The sequence below is a fragment of the Pelodiscus sinensis genome, chromosome 4 (assembly GCF_049634645.1).
Source record: "Pelodiscus sinensis isolate JC-2024 chromosome 4, ASM4963464v1, whole genome shotgun sequence".
Taxonomy (NCBI): domain Eukaryota; kingdom Metazoa; phylum Chordata; order Testudines; family Trionychidae; genus Pelodiscus; species Pelodiscus sinensis.
Window position 1 is genome coordinate 64,679,998 of NC_134714.1, and position 16,823 is coordinate 64,696,820.

Consider the following 16,823-nt stretch of genomic DNA (forward strand, 5'->3'; position numbering starts at 1 on the left):
TAAGCTATTTCGACTTCAGCTGCACAATTGACGTAGGTGAACTTGCGTAGCTTAATTCAACTTTGGCCCTGCTGTGTAGATGTACCCTGAGAAATTTTGCATCTTATCTCTAATGTGATTGTGCCCAGTGATGTGTGTGTGTGTATGCATGTGTGTGTGTCCCTCACCCCTGGGCAGGCATCCTCCCCCTGCTGCCCCACCAAGATGTAGAGGAGCTCATCTTTCTCCAGCTGGAAAGTGGCTGAGATGAAGACCCCATGTGCCCTCTTTTTGTGGTTCTTGGCTCCTTTCCCGCCGGCTGCTCCATATGCAGATATCCTGAAAAATAAGTAGTTAGAGAGAGAGAGAAAAGCCCTACACCGACAGCCCCAAAACAACTTGAGCTGTGAGCTTCTCATGCCAATGCTCCTGCCTCTCACAGCCCAAAGTGACTCCATTCCTGAGCTCCCTACAGCCAGTTCTGTATCACCATCACAGCCCCAAAGTGAGCTCCCCAAAGACAGCACCTTTACAGTCCCACTACCCTGAGGCAACTCCAGTCCTGAGTTTCTTGCTCTTAGTGCTACATCACTCCAGTTGATAACGCCACACTTAAATTCTTCCCGAACACTAATTCTCCCCCATGACTTTTGATGGCTCTGAGTTCCCATTTACTCAGCCACTCCCAACAGATAGTGCTGCACTAACGGGCATACAAGTGCAAGGGTAAGTAATGAGTGACTGCCTCTCCCTCCGGTCCCCAGCATACACTGATACTCACAAGTATCGGTTTGTGGCTGGCACTCTCCACGCTTGCACCCCGCGGAGTGGTCCCTCTTTCTCTACAGTCACAGAGATGTTGGTGTTGTAATACGCGCTGTCACACTGTGCTTGAGTTGGTCCTTGGGAACCGCTGGCACCACAGGTTGTGAACCACCACAAAACAACAGGTGCATTCCCTGTGACAAAAACAGTGGGAGTTGACTTTAAAGATGTCAGACTCCTTTTTACTTTGCAGTCAGATATAGTCAGTAGCCACAGCAGGTCTTGGGGAAGGGGAATGTGTGTGTCGGGGAGGGGGGGATGACAGGGGAGAGGGGAGAAGGGAGAGCTCAGCACCCCTGGAAGAGGTGGGGCCTCTGAAGCCAACCAGCCCTCAGCACCAACCGTACCATAACACCAGGATCCACGCCCTCAGCATCTTGTGAAACACATGCTGTGGCAGTGAATCAAAGGGCCTCATAGCAATTTCCCCCTTTGCTCCCCCCTGTTGGCAGGCCTGACGAACCACACAACACCTCTGCAATCACTGGGCAAATGGCATCAAAATGCAGCAACTGATCCTGTTGATACATGTTTCCGTAAATTCCTTTGTGACTAACCTAGGAGATTAACGAAAAAACAGATTTAATGTTGCAGTAGTGTTAAGTTAGAAGCAAAATAATTGTAAGCCAGCCAAGTCTAAAGCAATATCTCCTTGTGCAGGGTTTTTAAACCTTCAGACACCTTCATAGTCATACATATATTCATCAAAGTTTTCATTAACATCATTATAACTACACCCAAAAACTGCAAAAAGAACATTAAGATTACAAAGTCAAGGACTCTGAAATTAGGAAAGTCCTGAAATAAGGTTGCCTTCCTCTTTATAATACTATTGTAAGTACTTAAAAACTGTTATCACGTCCCCTCATAATCGTCTCTTCTTCAGACTCAGTAAACCCAGTTTTTAAAATCTGTTCTTGAAGGCTATGTTTTCTAGATTGTTTTTAGTCAGTTTTGTTGCTATTTACTGGACTTTTCCAATTTGTCCACATCTTTCTCAAAGTACAGGACCCAGAACTGGACAAAGTACTCCAGTTGAGGCCTTATCAGTGCTGGGTAGAGTGGAAAAATGACTTCTTGTGTCTTCCTTATAACATTCCTGCTAGTACATCCTGGAATGATGTTTGCTTTTGGTGGTAACTGATTGTGTGCTCATTTTCTAGGTGCCTGATTTGCTATACTTAGCTATACCTAAAATCAGATCCAAGTCATCTCAGATTTGGCACCTAAAATTAGTGGATACTTTTGACCCTAATCTCCTTATGCCTCAGATTCCCTTTTATAAAATTGAGGTAATAGCTCCTCATTTCACTGGGATGTGGTAAAACAAATTGTATTTATGTTTATGATACTCTCAGAGACTATAGTTAATAAAAAAACCCTCGATGTATATTATTAAACTATGTTAATAAAAATGTGATGTATATATGTATGACAAAGTGAATGTGTTTGGTGGTTTTAAAACCCCGAAAAAGGCAAATATTGCTGAAACATTGCCTGGCATATAATTGTGTTGCTTCTACACAAATATTACTAATATTACCTAATGGGGTGTGATATGACTTTTGTTTGTTCATGTACCTCCTAGTTTAGCAACCAAGATATTCACAGAAACATGTATCCCCAGAAATCATGGGGTAGTTTACGCCTGTCAGAAATATTTTTTCAGGCTTTTGCAAACTGAGGCAAACAGCAGTGTATTGGTTTGTACTTGATTCTTGCTTTCCAGGTTTTCACTGCAACATTAAAGACTAAACACAAAATTTGTATTTAAGCTGAAAACCTAGATTCTGAAGCCTGATTTTGTGGTAAGGGTTAGGCAACACAATTACTAAATTATGAAATATAGGCCTTGTATGTCAATTAGTGACTGCTAATCCCAAAAGGAGCAGGAATTACAGAATATTGGGAAGCTAATAATAACCTTATTCCAAGTAAAAGTCCTGCTCCCACTGAAGTTATTTTGGATTTCAGCTGGAACAGGACTGGGCTCAAAAATCCTCTAATAATTTTTTAAAAGGAGTGTGATGGCATGTTTGCATCTCTTAATGAATACTTTGCAAGAGCCCTTAATATGCTCTAGGCACCACAGGAATTCAGGTATATACTATTTTCATAAGAAAGGCACGTGGTTTGCATATTTTAATATTCTACTGACTCCTTTGGGCATACTACAACAGGATACTCATCTCCTGAGAGGTGCTGAGCACATTCAACACCCTGGCTACGTCTACACTGGCCCCTTCTTCGGAATAACCATGCTAATTTAGAACTTTGGAATAGGGAAATGCGCGGGGGATTTAAACATCCCCCGCGGGATTTAAATAAACATGGCCGCCGCTTTTTTCCCGGCTGGGGAAAATCCGGAAAAGAGCGTCCAGACTGGCCCGATCCTCCGGAATAAAGCCCTATTCCGGAGGATCTCTTATTCCTACTTGAAAAAAAGCGGCGGCCATGTTTATTTAAATCCCGCTGGGGATATTTAAATCCCCCACACATTTCCCTATTCCAAAGTTTCTAAATTAGCATGCCTCTTCCGAAGAAGGGGCCAGTGTAGACATAGCCCCATTGAAGTTACTGACACTGGTTGTGTTCAGTACCTCACAGGATACAATTAGGACTTATTCAGGTTCTTTGTGTTTAATCACATGATTATTTAGCCACTATTTGGCTATGCACAAACTAGAGATGATGAGTTCACTAGTTAAATACAATAAGAGCTGATCCAGACTTTATGTTGCTTCTGTGCTTCCATACTTTGGTGGGTGTCAGAAATATACCTTGAAAAAGCTCAGCAAGGGCCATTGTGGAATTTCTGTTCCAGTTTTCCAGATTCAGGAGTCTGGATAAAGTAGTAAGGACAAGCTGTTGCAAGGACTGATTATCCAGAACTGGGATCTGTCTACCTGAGCTCAAGTATGGGACCATCGGCCTGAGATTCTAATTCTCATCCCACAAATCAATTATTGGAATGTCTATATGCAAGGCAGGAACTTGGCCCTGGACTCAAGAAGCAGGGCTTCCATATGGAGCTATCTACCTGAAAGGGAGGGCTCTTCCAATGGGTTCAACGAAGTCTCATCCATGATATTGATTTCCCGTGGGTACTGGTGCTTCCCAGCAGAATGGTTTTGTCTTCTTCCTGTCACAGTGGATGGATGACAAAGAGATGGGGGCAAAAAAAAAAAAGAGAGAGTGTTTGAACCAAACTGCAGATACATCAGGCACACACATTTTATTACAATAAAAACGTCCATTTTGAAAGGCAGCAATGAAGAGACTGTGGTGTCCCCAAGCCCCCTGACCAGGGAGCGGGAGGGGGAGGGCAATTGCCTCAGGGCCCAGTGATTCAAGGAGGCCTGGGACTCGCAGCTGTCATTGCTGCTATTGCAGCAGCAGTAGTAGCTGGAGCCCCGAGCCTTTTAATTCACTGCTGGAGTTGTTTCTGAGGCTGTGGATGGTATTGTGTTCTGCACGACTGAGGTTATGAAGCAAGTGATGCTGTTTTTCCACAATTTCTGTGCACGTCGGCGGAAGCCTTCTATGTCTAGGTCCAGACTGTCATTTCGACCCTCAGGAGGAGTCCAGGTGGAGCTCTTCTTCTTGTGCCGTTGGTGGGAAGGTATCTGTGTGTCAGTGCGCTGTTCAGTGTTATGTTGAAAGTATTCTTTGACTTGGAGACGGCGAAAGTAGACTTTCGGATTATGGCAGAACTGTATCATGTTTGTGGGGGCAAAAAGAGAGTCCCCGAGATAGGACAGACTCTTCTGCCGGGCTGAGTGTGTAGTTGGACAGATTGACGATATTGATGGGTGAGGTAGGGGTACCACTGTTGTGGCCCCATGTGGCACCTGATTAGCATTCTGTACAGCAAACAGGAAGACATCAAAAAAGAGCTCTCCAATCTGGAGACTTTCATAAAAAACCAACGTTCCACACAAACTTCACCACCGCTGGACTTTACTGAAATAAGACAGGAGATCTACATTACACACTTCACTTCTCTACAGATGAAAAAGGACTAAGCTGTCTAAAATCCTACCTGCCACGAGGCCACAACACAAGAACGTGCACAGGCAGAAACAATTCCGACATTATAATCAAAGAGGCTGATAAAGGAGGTGCTGTTGTTGTCATGAGCAGGTCTGACTACCAAAAGGAGGCTGCTAGACAACTCTCCAATACCAAATTCTACAGGCTACTTTCCTCAGATCCCACTGAGGAATACACTAAAACTGTACCATCTGCTAAGAACACTCCCTACACAAGCACAGGAACAAATCAACACATCCTTAGAGCCTCAACTGGGGTTATTCTATCTATTACCCAAGATCCACAGACCTGGAAATCCTGGATGCTCCATCATCTTAGGCATTGGCACTCTCACTGAAGGACGGTCCGGATATGTGGACTCTCAACTCAGACCCTACACCACCAGCACTCCCAGCTATCTCCGTGACACCACTGATTTCCTGAGAAAACTACAATGCATCGGTGATCTTCCAGAAAACACCATCCTAGCCACCATGGATGTAGAGGCTCTCTACACAAACATCCCATACCTAGATGGAATACAAGCTGTCAGGAACAGTATCCCTGATGATGCCACAGCACAACTGGTGGCTGAGCTCTGTGATTTTATCCTCACACACAACTATTTCAGATACAGTGACAATATATACCTCCAATCCAGTGGCACCGCTATGGGCACCCACATGGCCCCACAATATGCCAACATTTTTATGGCTGACCTAGAACAATGCTTCCTCAGCTCTTGTCCACTAATGCCCCTTCTCTACCTACGCTACACTGATGACATCTTCATCATCTGGACTCATGAGAAGGAGACTCTGGAAGAATTCCACCACGATTTCAACAGCTTCCATCCCACCATCAACCTCAGCCTGGACCAGTCTACAAAAGAGATCCACTTCTTGGACACCCCAGTGCAAGTAAGTGACAGTCACATAAACACCACTCTATACTGAAAACCTACCAACCGCTACGCCTACCTTCATGCCTCCAGCTTCCATCCCGGACACACCACACGATCCACTTTCTACAGCCAAGCACTAAGGTACAACTGCATTTGGTCCAACCCCTCAGACAGAGACCAACACCTACAAGATCTTCACCAAGTATTCTTGAAACTACAATACCCGCACGAGGAAGTGAGGAAACAGATTAACGGAGCCAGACATGTACCCAGAAGCCTCCTACTACAAGACAAGCCCAAGAAAGAAACCAACAGAACACCACTGGCCAACACCTACAGTCCTCAGCTAAAACCTCTCCAATGCATCATCAATGATCTACAACCCATCCTGGATAATGATCCCTCACTTTCACAGGCCTTGGGAGGCAGGCCAGTCCTCGCCCACAGACAATCCGCCAACCTGAAGCAAATTTTCACCAGCAACTATACACTGCACCACAGTAACTAACTCAGGAACCAATCCATGCAACAAACCTCGGTGTCAACTCTGCCCTCATATCTACACCAGCGACACCATCACAGGCCCTAACCAGATCAGCCACACCATTACTGGTTCATTCACCTGCACATCTACCAATGTAATATACGCCATCATGTGCCAGCAATGCCTCTCTGCTATATACATTGGCCAAACTGGACAGTCCCTACGTAAAAGACTAAATGGACACAAATCAGATATTAGGAATGGCAACATACAAAAACCTGTAGGATCTCAATCTACCTGGAAACACAGTAGCAGATTTAAAGGTAGCCATCCTTCAGCAAAAAAACTTGAAGACCAAAGAGAAATTGCTGAGCTACAGTTCATCTGCAAATTTGACATCATCACCTTAGGATTAAACAAAGACTGTGAATGGCTAGCCAACTACAGAAGCACCTTCTCCTCTCTTGGTGTTCACACCTCCAGATAAGCTGCTGTAAGTGGGCCTCACCCTCCCTGACTGAATTAACCTAATTATTTCTAGCCTTATTCTGGCCTGCATATTTATACCTGACTCTGGAAATGTCCACTACATGCATCTGACGAAGTGTGTCTTTGCCCACGAAAGCTTATGCTCCAATACATGTTAGTCTATAAGATGCCACAGGACTCTTTCTCGTTTTTGCACGGACAAAGGGGTTTACCCCCATTTAACCAGCTGCAGGAAAAGGGCCTTGGTTTGAATTTACATGTATAAAACCAGGGTATTAAACATAAACTTGAGTATGATTAACAAAAAATATTCAGGGGCTGCTTGGCCCAGGAGAACTGACAATGGACTGTTACATATGATAATGGGCATGCTGCTTTTTATCAGCTCAGAAATGATGGCACATTAACAATAGGCTAGTGACAGTGATGCAAAAATATTCATGAAATTTCACAATACAGGTTTTGCTTATTAATTTTGCGAGGTTTCCAAAGTTCTCAACATTTTGTTTTCTGAGAAATACCGATTCCCAATTTTTGTGTGGGTGCAGATCAGCTTGTAAAATGCCCTTCTAATTTGCATTTTCTTTCTTTTATAATTTCGCAAGCTCCAAATTTTATACAGTGGCAAAGTAGCCACGTTTTGACAGGCTGTGCTTATGGCGAGAAAACAGGGAAGGATGACTCAATACAGAAATAATCACAAGCACCATTGATCTGCTGCTGCATACACCGCCCATGCATGTTTTACAGGTGCAGCAGGACAGGATTCATTAACCCCTTCTTTCCAGTTTGAGGTCTGTACATCTCATCATACCATCTCACAACTTTTCAGTAGTAAGCATGAACTGAGCTTGTTCAGTTCCAGCTGGACAGCTATCCCCTCACACAGCCCCCAGTATAATTAGCATTAATTAACACCCTCCTTATCCATCTCCACTGAGGCCAATTACAAAACTGAGCCATGGAAACTGAATTAACTTGTCCCCTGGGCTGTGTCTAGACTCAGGAGTTTTTTCGAAAAAAGTAGCCTTTTTTTGAAAAAACTTCACCTGCGTCTAGACTGCAGCCACGTTCTTTCGAAATTAAATCGAAGGAACGCGGCTTTTCTTTCGACGGCGGTAAACCTAATTTCACGAGGAAGAACACCTTTTTTCCGAAAGTGCTCTTTCAAAAAAAGGCGTTCTTGAATGCAAACAGGGGTTTTTCGAAAGAGAGCATCCAGACTGCCTGGATGCTCTCTTTCGAAAAAGCGGCTTGCTTTTTCAAAAGTTCCGCTTGCAGTCTAGATGCTCTTTTTCGAAAGAGGCTTTTTCGAAAGTATCTTTCGAAAAAGCCTCTTTCGAAAGAGGCTTGCAGTCTAGACATAGCCTTAGGGGTGTTCTCTGCAGCTCTGACTTGAAGCTCACTAATAGGTGACAGAGAAAGAGAATATTGTACTGACACTTTCGATAATGCATCCCTTCTGTTGGATAGAGAGAGGACTTCATCAGACAGAGCTGTCAAACCAATAGCAGCAAGGAAAGCTGAAATTAAAGTAAAAGAAACTATTGCACTTAAAGACCAAAATAAACTCAAATAAAAGGACTGGAAGCTCAGCCACAAAAAGGCTCTTTGTTTCTGAGGGCCTGAGTTAAATTAATTATGAATCCAGAAGGCTAAGATCATTTTCCAGCACACCGTCTGGCACCCAGATATGCACAATAAAGTCAATCACTTTAGCTGGAATGTAAATTAGTCCTCATGACACAGCCTCAGTCCATGTCCAATGGTGCATCCTAACAGTGTCCTAGGTCAGTTCTTCATTTCAAACAAGCCCTCTTTCCTCCTTTTCCAAACAGTCAGACATCCTCACACATTGGAAGGAAACCTGTGTCTCCTCAATGCTCACCATCCCAAGAATGGCATCCAATAGCCTCAGTGAGCATCAAGCCAATAATGATGGTAGCCATTTTATAGGCTGCAGAGAAATGAGTGCATAGGAGGGCATGTTCTATATACAGGATGGTGCAAGATCCAAGGGCTTGGGTTTCAGTCTATTCCATCTTCTGCCTGGTTCCCTTCTGTGAGGGGTGTGTGTGGAATATGGAAATGGTTGTAAGTGTATGGAAGGGGGTAGGCCTCTGATCATGAGTTGCTACATGACACTTTGGAGAAGATATATGTTGGACAGATCTGCAAAGCAATGAGCCCTCTGAGCTCCATCATTCAGCTCCATGTTCAGATGAGGCTTCTGGATCAGAAATCTTCATTTCATCTCTTTTGACTTGTTTTTCTTCCCTGCCTCTCCCACCTGTCGTTGGCACAAATTCTCTACCGTGTTCTACTCCCTTGTCATTACCAGAGCTGCATGCAAGACTCTTGCAGGGAATCCCATAGTGCGTGGGAGTCTTCTGGAAGCATAGGGATGAAGTGATCATCTTCTACACCTCTTCTCACAGCCCCTGCTACATGGGTTGGGTGAATAATAGGGAGAAGTAGTGGCCCAAATGGTGTATGATCCCTTGGGGACTGCACCCAGTCAGTGCAAACTGAAGTAGCCCCTATTTCTCTAAGCTGTGTTGCAGCAGGGCCAAAGAATCAGGAAGCAGAACTAGCTCTTCAACAGTCCCTTTGCTGGTTCATTAATTTTCCAATGGATGCTGCCACTAAATCAGCTAAAGCATTGCTTTCCCTTCTGCTCATCTCAAGCGCCGAGCGTGGTGCCTCCAGAGTCTCCAGTCACTGCCGGCACGGTGGGAGTCTGAAATCAGGAACCAAATACCGAGATCGCTGCCCTAGGGCAGACTAGTCATTTAAAAAACAAATCTTGTAAGAAAGCACGGGTAAAGGACAGCATTGAATCTAATCCTGCAGGCTGAGGCAACTCAGCGCCAACTTGCACAGACCAGAGATGGCAGCTTTAATAAGAACAAGATACAATCAACTCAAAGTGAGGCAGGCGAGGCAAGGCAAGAGAAGAAAATTGGGTAGCCTGTAAGATCTCAAGAGGTCAGTAATTACTCAAGGTACATTCTCTTAAGCACGTTGTAATATGAGATTATGGCCCAGGTTTTCAAAGGTGTCTAATTATGCAGATATTGATTTCAATGGGAAGTGTATGTCTAACCTGCCTAGGTGCTTTGGTAATCCCACTAGGTGCTGTGATACCTTTTACAATCAAGCCTGCAAACCTGTTAGCCAGGAGTGTGTCCCCTCTCCCTGTACAATACCTTTTTCCCCTCTCATAAAAATAGTGAGACTGATTCAGACCCCGGTTCCATCTCATTCAGTATCCTATCTCCAATAGTGCCCAGTACTACATGTTTCAGAGGCTGTTTTCTGCTTTGGAGCTGGAAGGTTTACATTCAAATTTTGGTGCATATCTGTTTGTTGCTAACCCTTACGTTGTTCTCAGTAGCCACAGAAATCTTGACTCTTGGGCTCATGGATGATGGCTTTGAAGTCCCATCTGCCATTCCCAACCCTTCTGCTCAGAGAAAATTCCTTTCAATCCAATGCTGCATCCTGCAGGAGGCGGCCTGGAACTGATGAGGACATTAGGCCTGGAGCCACAAAGGGATTTAGGCAATACAACACTGACCATTGCACCTAACTTTAGATGCAAGGAAAGTCACAGGAACACCACTGTACTCCCCAAAGCCTGAGCCTCTCTCTGTCAGAAGGACAGGGGGAAGAGTTGGGAGACCCTGAATCCAGTCTCTCATGTTAATCACTGTTTTGTTTAGTCACCGTGGAACAGCTCAACAAGAGAGGCTGCAGGAGCCACACATCAGAATATTGCATTGCCAGTGGGTAGAGCACTCAGAGGTGGAAGAGCCCTGTTTAAATCCTTTTTCCCCTCTGAGGCAGAGAAAGGGGATAGAACCTGGATCTCCCACCTCCCAGGCAAGTGCTCTAACCACTGGAATACAAGTTATAAAATAGGCACAATTGCCATTGGTTGGATTTTAAATGGGGCCCAAGTCAAAGGAGGTGTATTCAGGGGCCATCTATTTGCTTGGGCCCCGCATGCAAGAAAGACAAGCAAATCTCTCTCTTCTCCCAGATCATGAATTGCTCTGAGGCTCAGGGAGACAGGTATCCAGATTCCTGGAGTGAGGCAGCAGTGTGCATGTGCAGAGGGCGAAGTTTAGTGGTTGAGGGAAATTGTACCTTCGCCTTCTGGGCACCTACAGGGTTTGAAGGAGCTTTGTGGCTTGTAGCGGAGCCCAAAACTGAGAGTTCAGCAGCACCACCCAAGATTTTGGTGCCTGATATGGTGTTGAGGTGCCTAAGTATCTATGTAGATTTGGGTGTTGATATTTACACCCTGCCAAGGAGCAAATCCTGCCTGCCCAGCAGCCATGCTTCCAACTGTCTCCCTTCCAGGAAGAATGTAGTTCTCTCTGACTGGATCTTAATTGGCTTCATCTGTGACATGGGAAGCCTCTTCTGGCCACAGATTAGTATTTTCATTTCTGAAAACACAGCAGAGCTTCTGTGCTTCTCAGGGACCTCACTGAATTACATGGACAAGAAGATGAATAGAAGGGGCTGTTTACAAAGACAAGAAAATGTCAACTCACAATGAGGATTCAAAGCACAGTGGTAACCCTGAATTTTGCAAGAAACACCCTTTTCTTCATTCTGTCCTTCTACTGCATGCCTCCCCCTGAGACATAAATGGCTGTAGCTCCATTGAAATCAATGCTGATTTATGCCTGTTGACTACATGTTCAACATAACCACATTTTTAGCTGCCAACATCATCTTTTTGCAGGAGAGCAATGAGAAGAGAGGCTAGATGTGTGTCCCCTCCACATCTCACGTTGCTATCTCATTTCCTGTCTCACCTTTAGAAAACATTCATCTCTTCTTCAATTATATGCCAAAGACTCTAGAGAAATGTTTACAGACCAAACCCAAAGTCCAGTTTACATCCACAGACACTCAGGAGTTAGCGGTACAGAAAGGTTGGAGAAGGTTTATGACCTGACCAGCCCCTGCAGGGCCTGTTGATTTTAAACTGGAGTTCTAATTGCTCAGCACTCCAGAAAGTCAGGCCCCATGGAGCACACAGCAGGGGACTGACAGCAGTGGCTTGAGCCAGGGCAGTGGGGGCAGGTGCTGTGTATACTTCCCTCACATAGTTCTGCTACCACACCTCCGTCTCAAACTTACCCACCCCTAATACTGCAGGCCCCAAGCCTTGTTGGGCAGAGATGGGCAATTTTGTTGAAGGATGACAGACTCCTTGGTGATTTTGTGATGTGCACAAATGGGGAGCAGGGTGAGACAGGGCTATCACATTCTGCTTGTAAGGCAAGTCAAGGTTTAGAAAAGGAACTATTATTTTCCTTATTTGCTCTTTCCTTCACAAAGTTGCTAGTTTTTTCAGTCTTTAAAAACTAAAGCCAGCTACTGTTGCTTCCAAGTGCTAGTGATCCTAGCCAGCCTGCCCACCTTTCTCTGCAGGGTGCACATTACCCCCTCTACATTCTACCCAACATCCTACTGCGAGAGCCCTTTAGATTCCACTGACACTTAGGATCCACTTACTTTATGGGGCCAATGAGAGAGGCTTCCTGTGTTTCTAGGGGTTTGACTAGATTTCTAGGTAGACTAAATTGTGATGTTACATGTATTTGTGGTTTTCCTTACTTGATTGCTTGTATACTATCCATCCACCAGTGCCTGCAAAGCCTTTCCTGGATGGGAAGAGTAAACTCGTTGTATAGGCAGTTATAATATTAGCCTTTTTTGTCAGAGAGAGAAAGTATTTCTACTGGGGGTAGGAAAGGATTTCTCAAGGTCCCCTTATTTTCCTCCTTTCCAATCCTTACCCTCAAAGGTGATACATTATTGTGACCTTCCCAAACAGTTAATTCAGACTAGATGTGACTCTGAAGATTATCAATTTCCAGAGCATGGAAGGGGTCACTAAAGAGCAGTGTCATATGATTCTTCTATCTATGAACTGATTGCAAAGCCGGTGCTTCCAGTTAGATTTGCAAAGGTCCCAAAAATGTGATCTGGGAAATTCCAGCTTAGGGAAAAGAAAGAGTATTAAGAAGGCAGAGATACACTGGAAAATTATGTAAATAAATGAAATCTTCAGCAGAGAAGGCACTGAGAATCACTATATCCAAATACCATAGCACGAAAAGATGTGATAATCCAAGTCCCTTCTGTAGGGAGACCATAATTTGCATGTCCTAGATCTTTGGCATATTGACCATCCTACAAAAATTCTTGAGAAGCTCAGAATGCTTTGTAACTCACTATCAGTGAAGCAGCCAAGTCCAAAAGTAATATTGTCCACTGCAATATCAGCTTGGGAATTCCAACCCCAGGTTGCAAGAAGCTGCAGGTGAAACCTTTGGAACAAGACAAAGTGTTTAGAGAGAGAAAAAAAGAAATGGAAACAAACTCCCACACCACAACGATAACATGGATTCAGAATACTTCTTAAGGAGAACCCCTGATAACCAGTCACAAGGAGATGCCATAAACCTCCCATCCACACTTCCTAAGTTAAGAACCCACCATAGTTCTCTCAATGGCATGGCTAAGCAGTACGCAATCTACGAAATTTGGAGAGTGAGAGTTGTTGTAAAGCAGGCTTTTTCTGTCCATAGCCTTCGCTATAGCCCATCCTGCCACACAAGGCCCCTCACAGAAAACCCAGACTGTGAGATACTCAGAGAAGCATGGGAAGCACAATGCAGTTGTTTGTGAATGGAATTTGACCTTACAGGCATCCTGAGTCTCACAGGCACCAAAAAACAGGGAGGTGAGCATGACTAGATAGTGCCTAGCTGCAGTTACAGATAAGCCTCGTTTGACCATAGCTTGACCGGTCTTATAGGCAAGAGAAAAAGAAAACATAGGGTAATAAAACACAACTGTCTCACACTAACCATGCCCCACCTAGTCCTGTCCACGAGGGGATCACGCATACATCACGAAAACTCCTATAGGGCAGTATTGTCATACTACCTCATCACTAGCATATCAGGCCCTGCCAAATGCAGACCCTAGCATGGCATTAGACACCAAATTTTTGTATAAAAGACCCTCAACCCCTTTGTTCGACGGAGGTACCGTGTATTGAGGGCACGTGTCTTTTTTTGCCCGGCTAAAAGATTGATCACCCTGAGGCTGCCTCCCCACCCTTCGAGTCAAATATAGGGGTGCACGAGTCCTGAGCATGCTCTGAGTTCTAGTGTGTCTTTGAGTTGTTATCATTGCTGGATTTGTAAGTATTGCTTAAATGTATTGGTTATTGGTTTAATTAATAGTTAAATTTATGTTAATTTCACTGTGTAATTCTGTAAAGTGTATCTAAGTTCTGTTAACCACACTGTGTAAATTGTATAATTTTGTGTTGTATAGTAGTGTTGTATTTAGGCTAAGTATAAGTGTTAGAAATAGAAGCCCAGGAATTGTTAAGTTGTAAAAGTAGATTTATGACTAACTCCACCAGCTGCCCTAAAATAACCATAAAGGGGGCTGGCTTTGGATGGAGTTTTTCTTATCATTATATTGGCTTTGTTTTTGTATTTTTCATTAAGCAAATTAAAGACAGTGATTTGGTATAGTTGAATTGTAATCAAAGAAGTTTGTAATTAGTTAAGTACAGCTAAGTTTAGGGTTTTCTACCCTGTAAAAGCATTGGGCAATTGCTAGTTTAAAAAAACATTTGCTAATTGTTAGTTTTGATAAAAAAAATCATTCCACTTAATAAAAATAATTTGTTTCACCATCATCCAGTAGTTTTCACTGGGTAGTCGGCTTTAACCCTTGAGGCTCCCATCACATCACAGAACCAAAGTGTAACAAGAGTGAGAGTGTGTATATACACAAAACAAAAGACAAACCCTGGACTAGATCCTCAAATGGTGTGAAGGAGGATAATCAAAAGAGCTACACAAAATGAAAGACCGAAGAAGTTTAGCAGTTACCTACTCAACATGCTCACTTTGCTGGGTGTCTTTCCCTTCTTAGGCTTGCTCAGCAGGAGCCATTTGTTAACTAGTTTATCTAGGTGGCTGCCAGGAAGATACTGTGTGCATGAAGACATCACGTCACACACTCTGAATTCAGCAGGGGGAAAATAGGCTGTAGGGTCCCTTCCTAATGGATGAAGCTGAACTGTTTTTGATTTACCATCATAAATAAATAAAGGTTTGACAGCTAAGTACATTTGAATCTCATTTAAAACATATGGGGAGACTCTGAGCTACTGGCACTGGTGAAACTCCACCATGATTTATGGGAGATAGAGCACTGACAGGCCATGCATGCTGTTTAAATATGTTAACTATACAGTTTGAGAACAGTCTTGTTCTAAATTAGAGGCAATTAAATTACATAGACCTGCCAAACATTGGCTCAGATTGCAAATGATGTAATGTGGTATAGCGCCACTGAAACCTTTCACCCTGCTTTATAGCAGCTGAAGATCTGGTCCATTACATTTAAGTGAAACAATTCACACCTACAAGAGCTGGACCATATGGGAAAAAGAATCCTGGTGCAGCACCAGTGTACTCTGTGCTCAAGGCTTGTTATACTCCACAGCCCTGAGCCAAAGAATCAGCAGAGGAATTTGCCATTTGTTCCAATTGCTGCAGAAACCTTCCTTGTAAACACGGTGTTCCTGCTTATTAGGGCAATTTTGCTGAGTCTGTTGCAATCCAAGAGTTTTTGGGCTCCTTGCCTGCCTCTCTTGTTTTCTGCCTGCCCATCTCTTCATACAAAAGGGAGATTTCCAGTTGGTTTTACTGAGTGTACAGCATAGGTAAGTGAACCAGAGGGAGTTTTTTAGATAGTGAAGTTTCTGATAAAGGCAATGAGTATGGAACTTCTTAGGTGGTCAGCCTCCTCTCCCCATTGAAGGTAAGAAATAATCATCCTGAAAGCTGAATGCTGCCAAAAACCACCTTCTTGCCTACCCTCCACTATCTAGTATTCCCTCCTTCTGGCCTCCACAAACTTCTGCCTTTTTACCCGATTTCACTCCTCACAAGCTTAACAATCTGGGTTTCAGTTCCTACCGCTCCTTCCTGTTTCGTGTCTCCTCCTATCCTACGCACACCCACGGTTATTCTCCCTCCCAAGAGCCAGGAACTCTACTCTACAGCAGAAGGAGGAGGCTAAAGATCTCCCTGCAGAAGTCAAAAGGAGTGTGGCATATGGTCCCAAAATTCCACTGCAAGGACACTTTGACACACAACAATATTGGATTCTGCATTAAAGTGGGAAGATGGCAGCAGCCAGAAATGCATCAAAAAGCAATTAACAGAGAGAGCTTTCTATTTAATAACAATGAATAACATTACTTCTTGTGTTGTTATAAATGAAGCTGGTAGCACCACCTAACATTGCCTGATAGTTCCCAATATGAACTCTTGCTTTTAGCTGTTTATAACTTTGCCAAATTTTAGCCATATGGACTGAAATTTTCCATGCAGGATGTCTGTGTCAGGCCAATCACTGATGATGGCAATGATGATTAAATAGCCAGAATTCCTCAGCCATTTCTGAGAATATGGCTGAGGAAAAATACATTGTTTTGCTGATGTTAAAAAGTTCTGAAAACCTTTTATTTGGCAAGTTCTAGCACAGGGGTAGACAGTAAAAAAGTAGCGCCTCCACAGGTATCAGGCAATTGCAGCTTTCAGCAGCAGTGGATCACTTTTTGTGGCCAATGAAAGTAGAGGGAAGTGGTGCAGACTAGGACACCACTTCCCGCTGCTCCCATTGGCCATGAATGGTGATACGCGGCCAATGAAGGATGTGATTGCCCCAATACCTGCAGAGGCACAGGTAAACACAGAGGTGAGGGCTTACCAGGGACTAACCCTGGCAGACTGCATCTGACTCATGGGTGGGAATTTGCCCACCCCTGCTCTAGAACCTACATTCTTTGGAACAAGGACTTTCAATATGGCAGGAGCATGGCCTTTGTATCAAGAACATGCCTTTTGCCATCCCTGTGGAAATCTGCTCCAATTTGGCCAAGTTATAAGCTTTCAAATACTGCAATTGGCACATACTGAGTAGAGATTTGTTTAACAGCTAAAATCTCCAAAGATTTCATCTATATGTGGCATGCGCCAGCCCAGG

General features: G+C 43.9%; 1 protein-coding gene across 8 annotated transcripts in view; it reads right to left on the reverse strand.

The window, feature by feature from the left end:
• Nucleotides 1-16,823, reverse strand: part of LTK (leukocyte receptor tyrosine kinase) — a 160,669-nt gene that overhangs the window by 39,566 nt on the left and 104,280 nt on the right. For all 8 annotated transcript variants that reach the window (XM_075927149.1, XM_075927151.1, XM_075927148.1 and 5 more), the window contains 4 exons: nt 12,975-13,069; nt 3,845-3,946; nt 761-938; nt 168-318 (listed from right to left, as the gene is read on the reverse strand). In XM_075927149.1, the coding sequence (XP_075783264.1) occupies nt 168-318; nt 761-938; nt 3,845-3,946; nt 12,975-13,069 (526 nt within the window). The remainder of the gene's footprint in view (nt 1-167; nt 319-760; nt 939-3,844; nt 3,947-12,974; nt 13,070-16,823) is intronic.